Source organism: Ranitomeya variabilis, chromosome 7 (genome assembly GCF_051348905.1).
Source record: "Ranitomeya variabilis isolate aRanVar5 chromosome 7, aRanVar5.hap1, whole genome shotgun sequence".
Classification (NCBI taxonomy): Eukaryota; Metazoa; Chordata; class Amphibia; order Anura; family Dendrobatidae; genus Ranitomeya; species Ranitomeya variabilis.
The window spans coordinates 153,111,185-153,127,978 of NC_135238.1; the positions used below are offsets into that span (position 1 = coordinate 153,111,185).

A 16,794-nucleotide genomic window follows, 5' to 3' on the forward strand; every position below is an offset into this window, starting at 1 on the left:
ATCAAGTTGCACCACATGCATACATTTAACATTTGATCCTGTTCTTTCATTTCCCATACAGTTATATATGCAGGTGCAAGAAATAAGACTATGAGCTCCAGTAAAGTAGAGTTATCCCTAGTCACACATTTCTGATGTGGATATTTTAGCATGTTTTATCGCACCTTATGCGAGAACACCCTCTCATCATATAATATTATGGGAATGGCCAGTAGTGTAAAAAAAATATTCCAATCATCTGCGGTTTACTAGAATGAAGGTCCTTAGCAGCTCGAACTATGTTCAAGAAGATAACAAAAAGTATAAATATATTATTAAAAATAAATAAAAATGCAATTTATGTACAGGACATTGGTAGCCTTGGCCTCTCCCTAATTTAGATGCCTGGTAATTACAGTTGTGTTTACCAGCAGAGTAATGTTAAGTGGTGAGCCTATAAAAGATAAGTGTCTGCAGCAAATCACACAATTAGCATTCTTTTGTTAACAACATCATAAAGTAGGGAAAAAAAGGCATCTTATGTCCAAAGAGACAAAAAAACAAAGAATAAAAAAAATAGATCTGAAAAAAAAAGAGGACAATCCTGTAATATTAACAGAGTGCCTTGGATATTTTTCTTTTCACTCTTTTTCTGGACATCTGTCTGACATTCACCCAGTCTTGTATTCTTTGCTCTCTGCTGGGACCTTTGTCAGCGAGGTTTGTTTTTCTTCCTGACAATCACAGTGTGATGGAGTCAGGCCTGCAAGTGTGGACTATTGATTTAGTCTGGAGTCGATGAGTAGAAGGGGCAAAACCAGGGGGTGGACTGCAATGTAAAAGCATGAAGGGGGAAGGAGGGGGCCGCCGCTCCAGTCTGTTTCACCACTGAAAATATAAGAGGAGTTTTAAACTGTTCTCTCCCCCGTGGCTCAGTAATCACTAATAAGAACCCCCAGCGACCCATCAATGTCTAATGAACTTCACTTTCCGACCTTTTTTTTGTAACTGACCATAAATCAGTAATGAAGCCTTGCCTAATAATATTTCAGTTTTCATTCGGCTGCCTGTATGGTCCTTTACCCCAACACTACCTAATGCTGCATATTACAGTTATTTATGCCCTGTGGTTGAGAAATTGCCTCGTGTCTGCAAAATGGTTGCTGTCACACTTAAAATTGTATAGACTGAAGGAAATTCATCTTACTAAGATAAGCAATAATGGCTATAAATGTGGCGTGCAATACAGGGTTAAACTGGTAAGAATACTACTGCTTCACGATAGGCCATCACGGCCCACCAGAGTCGTTCTATAAATGGAACACACATGTTTTTACATCTGTACTTCTCAGCAGCCCCCCAAAAAGCCTCCCTCCTATTAACCCGTCTTTCTTTATAAGCAAAACAGAGATTAGGAACCAAAGTCTAAAAGAACAACTTAGGTGACTATAGATGGTGAGTGCAAAATATAGTCAGAAAAACGGCTGTACTCCACCATAACAGTGAAAAACTGTGGATATTTAATAGAATAAATGTATTATTGCATAGTAAACTGGTGCAACATTTTAGCTCATTAAGTCATTATTATCTATGGGCTAATTAAATATCCACTTTTTTTTTACTGGAACTGCTAGTCTGGTGTGACGCCTTTTTTGGACAAGATAGACAGAATTCACTGGCCAGAGTAGATTAAATTGTTAAAAATATTCTTTATTGGGTATTTTTAAAATCTATAACTACAATTCCCCCGAGGTCAGTGCTGGTTTACCTAGCATTTATATCCATAACATAAAGTCCAATTGTCCTCTGTCCAATACAGAGGACTAGACCTGCCAGGTATTTAATTAAGTACTAAGTATGATTAGGGGATATTTTACACTGCAGCCTCTCAGTACTGCACCATTATCATAAGTAGGTGATTCCCAAGAGCTTGGTTCCTTTTCTCTTATTTATTAGTTTTCAGTCCTTAAACAATCTACTGAGGTTTACTTGTATATTGCCACATTTTAGATGTCTTTAGATTGGAGGATTGGAATGCTAAGCACTTAGGGCAGGGTCATATGATGTACCGTACATATATTTAACCTTATGAAGGGCCATATGCCTGATAGGAGATAGTTTTTTAACTGCTGGTATTGAAAGATATCCTCGGCCATAGATACAATGAGACATGATTTGGCCCATGTATTTTTATAATATCTCTAACAAAGGTTTCTGGATTTTACCACATAGGGATACTGAATTCTGTACTTTTTCTGACTGAAGATGGGACTGAGCCATGCTGGGCATTCTGGCCATACTGGGCACGCTGACAATTCCTTTTTTTAATGCCAGGAAAATGTTACCTGTCTAACCGCATAGTGCCAACTGGGTTGAGGAGGGATAATGCTTTTGGATGTTTTTTAAGGCTTTCCTTAGAGCATTACTTATAGGACATCCTAATGCTTCATCATAAGAAGATATTCTGGACAACAGTATGTTTGTGGGAACAGTTTGGGGAAGGCTCTTCTCTGTTCCAGCATGACTGCACACAGTGCACACAGAAAGGTTCAGAAAGGCATGGATGGGCGAGTTTGATGTGACCTTGTCTGGCCCTCACACAGTCCTGATCATCCTGATCATTGGTATGAACTCAGTGTGAAAAACAAGATAATCTTGTAATTATACCTTTTAATGGCTAACAAAAATAAAATAACTACAAGATTATCTTGTTTTCCACACCGAGAGCATTATTTTTCCAATAGGCTAATACGGCACCAAACCCCCTTTTTTATATGAACTAGAATAATAATAATAATAATAATAATAATAATCTTTATTTTTATATAGCGCTAACATATTCCGCAGCGCTTTACAATTTTGCACACATTATCATCGCTGTCCCTGATGGGGCTCACAATCTAAATTCCCTATCAGTATGTCTTTTGAACAGACGTTGCAAAAATATTTTGGCCATAACCATTCACATTCTACAATAAACGTTACCTTCCTCTTCTTCCTCAGGGATGAAATCAAAACGAATGGAAATGTCTGTATCCCGTGTTGCTCCCATAAGAGAGAGGCATACAATCTCCCCATCAGGGCCCATTATAAGGCTCCCTACAGAACTGCCTTTACAGCACTCTAAAAAAAACAAAACAGACATATATGAAGCTAATTTATGCTAAGTTATGTGAGAAAGAGAAAAGTTATCGCAGTTAACATATCCTATATTTATCCAACAGCTGCAACAATAATTGAATAAAATAGAAAAAAAACAGCATGTGCAACCTACATATCAGGAAATATTATTACAATACCATTATAAATCAACTCAAACAGTAAATCTTGTCATCTAATTTCCTGTTCTTCCTTGCAAGAGGTGTTTTTATGGAAAGTTGAAGCTTGCGTGCTGCTGCTCCATGCAAACTCTATAGGAGATACGTGTACAGCTTATTCTTTAAAAGTGTTGTCTGGTCTTATAGTACAAGTTTGCATTCACTCTATGTCGCTGTAGAATCCTCATAACACATGCATTGCGCGCTGTGAGGATTCTCAGTGCCGGCGCCAGGAGGCTGATGTGTTTTAAAAAAAGGTGTTGAAATTACCCTAAAAAGTTGTTTGGAATGAATGAGCTGAATGGGTTATGTGCCACTGTAACATATAGCTTTATGATCTAACATGACAGCCTACACAGAACAACTGCGAATGAAAAGTCTTCAGAACACTGGAGTCTGAAATTGTACAGATTTAACAAGCAGCATCATGACGTAGATGGAACTCCATGATATTAAAGTAGCATGTCGTCCCCAGTAGTTGTAATGTTTGCTGCAAAATACTGCACCAAACATTTATTTTGTGATTCCAGTCTAAAGAATGAACTTCAATATGGCCAATTCCTTTCTTCTTATCTGGGATAAGCCATCCCCAGAGCTATCCGGCAGGGGATTACTCCCCTCCTACTAAAAACACCTGCATGCTACGGGGTTGTGAGGAACACTTGTCAGGGAAGTGACTATAATAAAAATAATAATCTTTATTTATATAGCCCCAACATATTCCGCAGCGCTTTACAGTTTAACAGTTTCAAACACAACAGTCATAAGTAACAACGTTAACAATACAATAATTAAAGCAAAACTAAACGACCCTGCTCGTGAGAGCTTACAATCTACAATGAGGTGCGGGAGATACAAAGTACAGGTGTGTATTTACAGTGATGTATTTACAATGATGGTCCAGCGATCTTCAGGGGGTGGGGGATAGATGGAAGTAGTGAATGGGCTACACACTTACACATAAAATTACTTTGATTAATTAACGTGGTAGGCCGCTCTGAACAAATATGTTTTGAGGGAGCGCCTAAAACTGTGCAAATTGTGGATGGTCCTAATATCTTGGGGTAGAGCATTCCAGAGGATTGGCGCAGCACGGGAGAAGTCTTGGAGTCGGGAGTGGCAGGTACGGATTACTGCAGAGGTTAGTCGGAAGTCATTTGCAGAGCGCAACGGTCGGCTAGGCTGATAGACAGAAATGAGGGAGGAGATGTAAGGGGTGTCGCACTGTGGAGAGCATTGTGGGTGAGAACAAGTACTTTGAATTGGATTCTATAATGAATGGGCAGCCAGTGTAATGACTGGCGAAGAGCGGACACATCTGAATACCGATTAGCTAGATGGACGACCCTGCTGTAGAGCCAGTTTTAGACAGATAATGAGTCATTAACCCCATATTGCTGAAGGTTATTGTCACCTTCCTGACCAGGCCAAATTTTTCAATTCTGACCACAGTCACTTTATGTGGTAATAACTCTGAAATGCTTCAACGTATCTCAGTGATTCTGAAACAGTTTTTTTCTTTTTTCATCACACATTATACTTTATATTAGGCCTAACTTACACGTTCAGGATTTGGTCAGTATTTTACCTCAGTATTTGTAAGCCAAAACTAAGAGTGGGTGAAAAATACAGAAATGGTGACGTGTTTCTATCATACTTTTCCTCTGATCCACTTCTGATTTTGGCTTACAAATACTGAGGTAAAATAATGACCAAATACCGAACTTGTGAAAATGGCCTCAGTGGTAAATTTCAGTCAAAAAAATTGGAAATCTAGAAGAAAAAAAGAAAAATCACAATTTTCAAACATTTAATTTTTATGCCCTTAAAATAGATGGTCATGCCACTAAAAAGAATTAATAAATAACATTTACCACGTATCTACATTACATCACCATCATTTTTTAAACATTTTTTTTTGGGGGGTTACAACATTTTGTAACATAATTTACAAAATTTATTTTATTAGAGACCACTTCACATTTGAAGAGACTTTTTGGGACCTATATGTAACAAAACACCCAAACGTAACACCACTTTAAAAACTGCACCCTTAAAGGGTATTCAAAACCACATTTAGGAAGTTTGTTAACCCTTCAGTTGCTTCACGTGAATTAAAACAAACAAAAATTTGTTATTTTTTCTTTATTTTATTTTATTGCTTTACCCCAATGATTTATTTCCAGAAGGGTAACAGGAGAAAATGCACCTATTTTTTGTGCAATTTCTCCTGAGCACGATGATATCCCATATGTGGTCAAAAGCTACTGAGCGCATAGCAGGGCTCGGAAGGAAAGGAGTGCAATTTGGACTTTGGAGCACAGTTTTGGCTGGAATATATTATGGACACCATGTCGCATTTGCCGAGCCCCGGAGGTACCAAAATAGTAGAAACCCCACAGGTGACCTAATTTTGGAAACTTCACCCCTAAAGGAATTCAACAAATGTGTGGTGAGCATATTGAACCTACAGATAGTTCACAGAATTTTTTAATATTGGGATGTGAAATTGAAAAATTACATTTTCCACAAAAATGTTACCTTAGTCCCAAATTTATAAATTTTCCCAAGAGTAGAAGGAGAAAATGGCAGCACAATATTTTGTGCAATTTCTTATGAGCGTGCTAAAACCCTATATGTGGTTTAGCAGAGTCAAGTAGGCTAGGGTTAAATCCTAGCTCTACAGGCTTTGATATCTGCACCTGGCTAGCTCTGCATATAACCAGGCATGGTGTTCACCTAAGTCAGTCAGCTGGGGTGAAGCTGACCAGAGTGGATTTGTGTTGAAGTTGAAGAGAGAGACAAGCCACAATCTCTTTCTGAGAGGAGTATGCACAGACTGTGTGCACCAGTATCATGGGTTGCTATGGACGATAGCTGTTTTGTTTGACCAGACTGGGACTAGCTCGGCTGTGTATGAGTAGCCAGGGTCTGTGTTTAGTTAGCGCCTGGACAAGGCTAGGGATTTATGTGTATGTTTTTTGTTTGATACTGTGCAACCAATGAAACATAAATGTAACATTGTTTTCATACCAGAATTCAGTGTGTGTGTGAATGCTACTGACTACTACTGTTTGAGTAGAAGGCAAGGCATGGAAGGGATGGGGCGCGATTTGAATTTTGGAGCACCATTTTGGCTTTAATTGTCGCATTTGAATAGCAATGGACTTGCCAAAACAGCACAAACGCCTACAAGTGACCCCATTTTGCAAATTGCACCTCTTGAAGAATTCTTTTAGGGCTGTAGTGAACATTTTTAACCCTAAGGCAAGTTACAGAATTGTAAAGCAATGGGTTCAGTAAATGGAAATTACCACTTTTTCCCAGCAAAATGTTGCTTTGGCCTTATGTTTTTAATTTTCAAAAGTGTTTATAGGAGAAAACAAATGGTACAATTTGTTACTCAATTTTACCTGAGTATGCCAATAACCAATATGTGTTCGATAATTACTTTTGAGGTATAGTGCAAAGCTTACTTGGAAGGAGCGCCATATTGGAGTTCAGATTTTGCTGCAATGGTTTGGAGCAAAGTGACCCAAATCCACTTCACGCCCATCTTTCTCCTTGGACCAGACCAAGGTTCCATTTATGGTCTCTCCGCTGTCTGAACAAGTCCTGGCTTGGGCAAACCCCATTTGGGAACGTGGAGGTTCTGAGACTCGCAATTTGGGGAAATTCCTGGAGATGTTCTGAGCAGTGTTCGAGGTACCAGAGCACACCTTCTCAACCAACTCATCCCTTTTGACTCTGAGTCAAGACACGGACACCGTGGCTCAGTATGCTTTTACATTTACGTATCCTGGCTACAGAGCTGGCTTGGAATGATTAAGCCCTGGTAACGACCTTCTGGCAGGGTCTGTCCGGTTGCATTAAGGATGAATTGACTGCCAGAGATCTAACATCTTCCCTGGAGCCTGTGGAGAACAATTTCTCCCCTATCATCTCGGAAAGGTTTGTCTGGCCAAAAATGCAGGGGGGTGTAAGTGAAGGGGTACTGTCACACTGGCGGCTCCTGCGCTTTCTCTGCCCCATTCTACTCCCTGAGCTCATCACTCTTCTCCTCTCAGTCTCGAGGCATCACACCAAACTCCCTCTTGCAGCATTGCCAGCATTGCTGCATCCTCCTCTTGCTAAGAATCTCCACCTGGCTAAAGGAAGGCAAGGCCAGACTCTGCAGGAATTTAACCTGTGTGTCTTGCAGAGTTTAAGTTCCCTGGTCTATCCCTGCCAGCTGGGGTTATATTAAGCAGCTCCGCCCTCCACACCATGCCTGAACTTAAGTTCCTAGTGCAGTTCATCTCCTAGTATTCTGTTTGGTGTATTATAGTGTTGTCTCTCCTGTTACCAGCCCGGGTATTTTGCTCCTTTCATCTGATTTCTTCTGATCCTGTGCTGCCTACCCCAACCTCGGACTGTCCAAGTCTCTGCCTGTGCCCTCTGTACATTGTATGCCTGTCTTGACACATTGGCCAGCTGCTGCAGGTCGGAGGACTTCTCTGGAGTAGCACCAGGTGGCTACCCTAATGGCCCAAGCCTATCCTCATCATCAGAGGCTCTAGTGAAGACCAAGTAGCGACTTAATCAGGCCCCTCAGGGTAAGCCCGGCCAGTGGTGCAGTGGCTCCACAGCCACAGCGATCACACCCTATATGTAATCGTAAACTATTTTTCAAGCACAGTGGAAAGCTTGGAAGGGAAGGATTATATTATTATATAATATTATATTATAGTGCAGATTTTTTTTAATGATTTTCAGGTGCCACGTGATATTGGCAGAGCCCCTGAGGTGCCAGAACAGCAAAAGCCCCCCATAAGTGAGCCCATTTCATAAACTACACCACTCAATGAATTCTTCTAAGGGCGTAACGATCATATTAACACCACATGTGTGTCACAGAATTATGCACTATTGGGCGTTGCAGAAAGAATAATTACATTTTTACCTCAAAAATGTTTTCTTTTAGCCCCAGATTGTACAATTTCACACAGGGAAATAGGTAAAAATAGCATCAAGATTTGTCACACAATTTCTGTTGAATGTGGCAAAACCCATATGTGGCTGTATAGTACTGCTTAGCCACACAGTGAGACTCAGGAGGGAAAGAGTGCTATTTGACTATCGGAGCTCAGATTTTCTTAGAATAGTTTGCGGACTCCATATACAGAGCCCATAAGTGCCAGAAAAGTAGAATTCCCCCTCAAGTGACCCCATTTTGGAAATTACACCTCTCTGAGAATTTATGTACAGCTGTAGTGACTATTTTGACTCCACAGATGTTTTCCAGAAACAAGCTGAAATGCATGTTGCTTAGTGAAAAACGCAAATCTGTCATTGTAGTGCCCGTACATTGTAGTGCCTGGTACATTGTAATGCCCATACATTGTGCCCAGCTCGAGCTGCTAGAGACATGCACCCTGTAAATTCAGCCATCTCTCATTGCTATAGTACTGACAAGCATATGGTCGCTTACTCCGGTTCAGGCACACTGTGGGGCTAAGGCAGGGGTCATTTGTATTTGGGAGCACAAATATCACTAAAATTCTTTTGTTGGGCGAGGAGCCATAGCGCATTTCCAGAGCCTTTGTGTTATCAGTAACATGGAAAACCCCTGTATTTCCTTTAAAAGATGATAGATCTGAGTAGGGACTTTTTTTTGTGTGTGTGGATTGAGTGACAGGGGTATTTCCATCTCCAAGATCCTATAACATGAAGTAGTAGATGTAATAATTATAACATTATTAACAAATGCCTCCAATTAGAAATGTAGTATAGTATAGTATAGTATCAGTTTTCTGATTCGCTATGTCTCTTTCCTCATGTCCAGGCATTGCATGGACCTTAGGTATCCTTGGTTATGACTAGGGTTGAGTGAAACGGGTCGTTCATTTTCAAAAGTCGCCGACTTTGTGCGGGGTCGGCCATGCGGTACGCGACTTTCGCACCAAAGTCGCGTTTCAATGACGCGAAAAGCGCCATTTCTCAGCCAATGAAGGTGAACGCAGAGTGTGGGCAGCGTGATGACATAGGTCCTGGTCCCCACCATCTTAGAGAAGGGCATTGCAGTGATTGGCTTGCTGTCTGCGGCGTCACAGGGGCTATAAAGGGGCGTTCCCGCCGACCGCCATCTCACTGCTGCTGACCTGAGCTTAGGGAGAGGTTGCTGCCGCTTCGTCAGAAGCAGGGATAGCGTTAGGCAGGGTCCATTAACCACCAAACCGCTTGTGCTGTAGCGATTTCCACTGTCCAACACCACCTTCGGTGTGCAGGGACAGTGGAAGCTACATTTTTTTTTTTTCCTCAGCGCTGTAGCTCATTGGGCTGCCCTAGAAGGCTCCCTGATAGCTGCATTGCTGTGTGTACGCCACTGTGCAAACCAACTGCTTTTTTCAAAGCACAAATCCTCTTATTCCTTCCTTTCTGCACAGCTATCTTTTTTGTTTGTCCACACTTTTTATTTAATTTGTGCATCAGTCCACTCCTTATTGCTGCCTGCCATACCTGGCTGAGATTACTGCAGGGAGATAGTAATTGTAGGACAGTCCCTGGTTTTTTGTTTTTTTTTTGTGGGAGATTAAGATTGGCATTTCTGCTAGAGTGCCATCCCTGTGTGTGCCATCTCTCACTCAGTGGGCCATAGAAAGCCTATTAATTTTTTTGCTTGATTTGGGTTCTAAAATCTACCTGAAAAAAATCACTACATCAATCATTGGGAGAAAAATATTGGCCTCAGGGCTTGTGTGCCACTCCTGACTCCTGTGTGTGCCATCTCTCACTCAGTGGGCCATAGAAAGCTTATTAATTTTTTTGCTTGATTTGGGTTCTAAAATCTACCTGAAAAAAATCACTACATCAATCAGTGGGAGAAAAATATTGGCCTCTTGTGTGCCACTCCTGACTCCTGTGTGTGCCATCTCTCACTCAGTGGGCCATAGAAAGCCTATTAATTTTTTTGCTTGATTTGGGTTCTAAAATCTACCTGAAAAACAATCACTACATCAATCAGTGGGAGAAAAATATTGGCCTCAGGGCTTGTGTGCCACTCCTGACTCCTGTGTGTGCCATCTCTCACTCAGTGGGCCATAGAAAGCCTATTAATTTTTTTGCTTGATTTGGGTTCTAAAATCTACCTGAAAAACAATCACTACATCAATCAGTGGGAGAAAAATATTGGCCTCAGGGCTTGTGTGCCACTCCTGACTCCTGTGTGTGCCATCTCTCACTCAGTGGGCCATAGAAAGCCTATTAATTTTTTTGCTTGATTTGGGTTCTAAAATCTACCTGAAAAAAAATCACTACATCAATCAGTGGGAGAAAAATATTGGCCTCAGGGCCTGTGTGCCACTCCTGACTCCTGTGTGTGCCATCTCTCACTCAGTGGGCCATAGAAAGCCTATTAATTTTTTTGCTTGATTTGGGTTCTAAAATCTACCTGAAAAAAAATCACTACATCAATCAGTGGGAGAAAAATATTGGCCTCAGGGCTTGTGTGCCACTCCTGACTCCTGTGTGTGCCATCTCTCACTCAGTGGGCCATAGAAAGCCTATTAATTTTTTTGCTTGATTTGGGTTCTAAATTGTCCCTGAAAAAATCATTTTATCTTATTTGGTTTCTAAAGTCTCCCTGAAAAAAAAAAAAAAAAAAGGTGGGAGATTAATATTGACATTTGTGCTTGAGTGACAGTCCTGCGTGTGTGGCATCTCTGTGATTTGGTGCCACAGAAAACAGAGTGTGTAACATTGGGCCTGATTTTCCTTGTGGTCTCACCAACCTGTAAAGGGATATTGAAATCATACTGAAGTTATAGCTCACCGTGTAAGTTGTTTGACAGCAACAAATAAAGTTACTTTGGTTAAGTTTTTAAAACAATGAGGAAGTCTTGTGCAAGAGGTCGTGGCCGTGGGCGTTCATTGTCAGCTTGTAATGATGGTAGTGGTAGTGGAGCATCAGGTGGTCGTGGGGATAAAAATATTCCACCTAAGTCTGGAGCTGTGGAGCCAGGTTCGTTGTCTGGCTACACAAGGCCTCGAACGCTCTCTTTTCTGGGAGTAGGAAAACCGCTTTTAAAGGCGGAGCAGCAACAGCAAGTTTTGGCTTACATTGCAGACTCAGCCTCTAGCTCTTTTGCCTCCTCTTCTGAAACTGGTAAATGTAAAAGCAGCGCGTCGCTTGTGGATGTTCACGGTCAGGGACAAGTCGCTTCCTTGTCCTCTTCAGCAAAAACTACAACAAGAGAGAAGGATGCAGCAGGCGACACAACGGGTTACTCCATGGAGCTCTTTACACATACCGTCCCTGGCTTAGAAAGTGAAACACTTAACAGGCCATGCCCATTACAAGTAGATTCTGACATGGAGTGCACTGATGCACAGCCACAGCCAGAGTACTATGCTGCTCCTTTGACTCAGACCACCACATTGCCCTCTCAGGGTACTGATCCACAATCAGACCCTGATGAGACTATGTTGCCCCGCCACGAACGCTATACCACCGACCGACACAGTGACACAGACGAAGTTGCACACGAGCTCGAAGAGGAGGTAATAGATGACCCAGTTGTTGACCCCGATTGGCAGCCATTGGGGGAACAGGGTGCAGGCGGCAGTAGTTCAGAAGCGGAGGTGGAGGAGGGGCCGCTGCAGGCATCAACATCGCAACAGGTTCCATCTGCCGGGCCCGTATCTGGCCCAAAACGCGTGTCAAAGCCAAAACCTGTTGGAGGACAGCGTGGCCATCCGGTTAAAGCTCAGTCTGCAATCCCTGAAAAGGGATCCAATGCTAGGAAGAGTGCAGTCTGGCATTTTTTTAAACAACATCCAATTGATCAGCGCAAAGTCATCTGTCAAAAATGTTCAACTAGCTTAAGCAGAGGTCAGAATCTGAAAAGTCTCAATACTAGTTGCATGCATAGACACTTAACCACCATGCATTTTCAAGCCTGGAGTAACTACCAAACGTCCCTTAAGGTTGTAGCACCCTCGGCCAATGAAGCTAGTCAGCAACGCAACATCCCTTCCGTCACTGTAAGGCCACCATTTTCCGCACCACCGGCAGTATCTGTGCAGGTTTCTTTGCCAGCCAAAAGCAGTCAGGGTCAGGGAATCACCAGTTTTGTAGGAGGAAATATTGCATCTAGGGCACCGGCGGAAACAATACCGTCTCCAACCGTCTCTCAGTCTGCCATGTCCACCGGCACACCCGAAAGTTCCACGATCTCCAGCTCTCCAGTCCAGCTCACCCTACATGAGACTCTGGTTAGAAAAAGGAAGTACTTATCCTCGCATCCGCATACACAGGGTTTTAACGCCCACATAGCTAGACTAATCTCGTTAGAGATGATGCCCTACCGTTTAGTTGAAAGCGAAGCTTTCAAAGCCCTGATGGAGTACGCTGAACCACGATACGATCTACCCAGTCGACACTTTTTTTCCAGAAAAGCCATCTCAGCCCTGCACCAGCATGTTAAACAGCGCATCGTCCATGCACTCAGGCAATCTGTGAGTACAAAGGTGCACCTGACTACAGATGCATGGACCAGTAGGCATGGCTAGGGACGTTATGTGTCCATCACGGCACACTGGGTGAATGTGGTGGATGCAGGGTCCACAGGGGACATCAATTTCGGGACAGTTGTGCCTAGCCCACGGTCTAGGAAACAGTTGGCTGTAGGCATTCGCACCCCCTCCTCCTCGTCCTCCTGCAGAAGCGACAGCTCTTCCACAGACCGCAGTCGGCCAACCACTCCATCGGCAGATGACACTGTTGCACACCAGTTGTCCCATTATGGGCCAGCTACTGGCAAGCGTCAGCAGGCTGTATTGGCTATGAAGTGTTTGGGCGACAACAGACACACCGCGGAAGTTCTGTCCGAGTTCTTGCAACAAGAAACGCAGTCGTGGCTGGGCACAGTAGATCTTGAGGCAGGCAAGGTAGTGAGTGATAACGGAAGGAATTTCATGGCTGCCATCTCCCTTTCCCAACTGAAACACATTCCTTGCCTGGCTCACACCTTAAACCTGGTGGTGCAGTGCTTATTGAAAACTTATCCTGGGTTCTCCGACCTGCTCCTCAAAGTGCGTGGACTTTGCTCACATATCCGACGTTCGCCTGTACACTCCAGCCGTATGCAGACCTATCAGCGGTCTTTGAACCTTCCCCAGCATCGCCTAATCATAGACGTTGCAACAAGGTGGAACTCAACACTGCACATGCTTCAGAGACTGTGCCAACAGAGGCGGGCTGTTATGTTTTTGTGGGAGACATGGAGTTGTCTGGTGTGCAGTGGTCGAAGATACAAGACATGTGTCAAGTCCTTCAGTGTTTTGAGGAATGCACACGGCTGGTTAGTGCAGACAACGCCATAATAAGCATGAGCATCCCCCTAATGTGTCTGCTGATGCAAAGTTTGACGCACATAAAGGATCAGGCGTCTGCACTAGAGGAAGAGGAAAGCCTTGATGACAGTCAGCCATTGTCTGGTCAGGGCAGTGTACAGGACGAGGTAGCGGGCGAAGAGGAGGTGGAGGACGAGGAGGATGATGGGGATGAGTTTATTTTTAATGAGGAAGCTTTCCCGGGGGCACTGGAAATTGGTTGCGTGGCAAGGCCAGGTTCTGGTTTTTTGAGGGACACAAGGGACGTAGATTTGCCTGAAACTGCCCCTCAACCAATCACAACCGGAGATTTGTCAACTGGAACTTTGGCCCACATGGCGGATTATGCCTTACGTATCCTAAAAAGGGACACACGCATTACGAAAATGATGAACGATGACGATTACTGGTTGGCCTGCCTCCTTGATCCGCGCTATAAAGGCAAATTGCAAAATATTATGCCACATGAGAACTTGGAACTAATATTAGCAACCAAACAATCAACTCTTGTTGACCGTTTGCTTCAGGCATTCCCAGCACACAGCGCACGTGATCGTTCTCACACGAGCTCCAGGGGCCAGCAGACTAGGAGTGTTAGGGGTGCACACATCAGAAGTGGCGTTGGACAGAGGGGTTTTCTGACCAGGTTGTGGACTGATTTTGCTATGACCGCAGACAGGACAGGTACTGCTGCATCAATTGAAAGTGACAGGAGACAACATTTGTCCAGTATGGTTACTAACTATTTTTCATCCCTTATCGATGTTCTCCCTCAACCGTCATTCCCATTTGATTACTGGGCATCAAAATTAGACACCTGGCCAGAATTGGCAGAATATGCATTGCAGGAGCTTGCTTGCCCGGCAGCTAGTGTCCTATCAGAAAGAGTATTCAGTGCTGCAGGTTCAATATTAACCGAAAAAAGGACTCGTCTGGCTACCCAAAATGTTGATGATCTAACATTCATTAAAATGAACCACAACTGGATTTCAAAATCTTTTGCCCCACCTTGCCCGGCCGACACCTAGCTTTCCTATGAAAAGCTCTTGCCTGTGGATTACTGTGTTACTTTTCTAATGTCTAATTTGCTACAGCTGATTGTCCAGCATACGACATGTTTACACCTCCCTAAATGGCCAAACTCCCCACACGGGGCCGTGGTATCGCGACTTGGCGCAAGCACCCGTGAGACTGCTGTTTGTCTGAAGAGGTGGGTGTGCTCGCTTTTGGTCGACGGCATTGCTACTGGGTCCCTCATAGTACAATAAAGTGTCTCTGGCGGTGGTGGTGCGCACCCAACGTCAGACACACTGTTGTAACATGAGGGGCCCTGGGCCTGTACCGCCGGCCACAAGAGAGTTCACCCACCCCCAGGTCAAACATTGCTCTACCACTTCCACAGTTATCTCTCACACTTCCACCAATGTTTAGTCTATGCGCTGACATCCTTCCATACCTGCCACTGACAATACCATTGTGTTGACATGTATGATGGTACTTAACATAGTCAGGGGCAGTGTCCTCTATTTACCACAGTAAATACTTTGCGCTAAATTAGTAGGTCTGAAACAACGCAGAGGATCCCACCCCTGAACCTAATTATTGCACCCTTTAGTGTTTTTGTTTTGTTTTAATGCGAGACATTCACATTTATTTGTTGTTTTGGACTACTAACTGGCAGACACTCATTACAATCGGCCTCCGTTGACCAGACCACTGCTGCCTGTGTACCCCTGGAACCAATTATAAAGTGCCTACAGCCAGCCCATTTTATTATGTTAGGCCTTGGAAGCCTGTCTGCGGTCCCTCCTTCCACTAGGCCTCCAATGACCAGACCACTGCTGCCCGTGTCCCCCTGGAACCAATTATAAAGTGCCTACAGCCAGCCCATTTTATTATGTTAGGCCTTGGAAGCCTGTCTGCGGTCCCTCCTTCCACTAGGCCTCCACTGACCTGACCACTGCTGCCCGTGTACCCCTGGAACCAATTATAAAGTGCCTACAGCCAGCCCATTTTATTATGTTAGGCCTTCGAAGCCTGTCTGCGGTCCCTCCTTCCACTAGGCCTCCAATGACCAGACCACTGCTGCCCGTGTCCCCCTGGAACCAATTATAAAGTGCCTACAGCCAGCCCATTTTATTATGTTAGGCCTTGGAAGCCTGTCTGCGGTCCCTCCTTCCACTAGGCCTCCACTGACCTGACCACTGCTGCCCGTGTACCCCTGGAACCAATTATAAAGTGCCTACAGCCAGCCCATTTTATTATGTTAGGCCTTGGAAGCCTGTCTGCGGTCCCTCCTTCCACTAGGCCTCCACTGACCTGACCACTGCTGCCCGTGTACCCCTGGAACCTATTTTACAGTGCATAGAGCCTATTTTTTTATTTTCTTTAATATTAATAAAGCCATGATGGACTACGCTGTACCACGCTATGAGCTACCCACTTGACAATTCTTTTGCGAGAAAAGCCATCCCACCCCTCCACCAGCATGTTAAAGACCACATTGTCCTTTCATTCTGTCAATCTGTGAGTCCAAAGGTACACCTGACAACAGACACATGGAGCGGTAGGCATGGCCACGGAAGGTTACGTGTCCTTTGTGGCGCAATGGGTTAATGTATTGGATGCATGGTCCACACAGGGGACAGCCTGGTAAGTCTGTCTGCAGTCCTTAATTCAAGTTGTCCTCAAATGAATAAATCTGAGCTTCCACCTTCTGGCTCTCATTAAGTGCTGTTTTTTAAAAGATTGTTGGTTCCGGCCTACTAACGGTGTCTGCCCCTGCCTGGTGTTGTCCTCAACTGAATAAAGCTGAGCTTCTACCTTCTGGCTCTCATTAAGTGCTGTTTTTTAAAAGATTGGTGGTTCCGGCCTACTAACGGTGTCTGCCCCTGCCTGGTGTTGTCCTCAACTGAATAAAGCTGAGCTTCTACCTTCTGGCTCTGATTAAGCTTTTTTTTTTTTTTTTTTAATTGCTGGATGGGGCCTAAAACCTCTGTTTGCTGCTCCCTGGTGTTTGTCCTCAACTGAATAAAGCTGAGCTTCTACCTTCTGGCTCTCATTAAGTGCTGTTTTTTAAAAGATTGGTGGTTCCGGCCTACTAACGGTGTCTGCCCCTGCCTGGTGT

At 43.8% G+C, this 16,794-nt stretch overlaps 1 protein-coding gene across 5 annotated transcripts in view; it reads right to left on the bottom strand.

Moving 5' to 3' along the window:
* KIAA2012 (KIAA2012 ortholog) overlaps positions 1-16,794 on the bottom strand; it is a 485,035-nt gene that overhangs the window by 282,712 nt on the left and 185,529 nt on the right. For all 5 annotated transcript variants that reach the window (XM_077272089.1, XM_077272092.1, XM_077272094.1 and 2 more), the window contains exon 11: positions 2,965-3,102. In XM_077272089.1, coding sequence (XP_077128204.1) covers positions 2,965-3,102 — 138 coding nt within the window. The remainder of the gene's footprint in view (positions 1-2,964; positions 3,103-16,794) is intronic.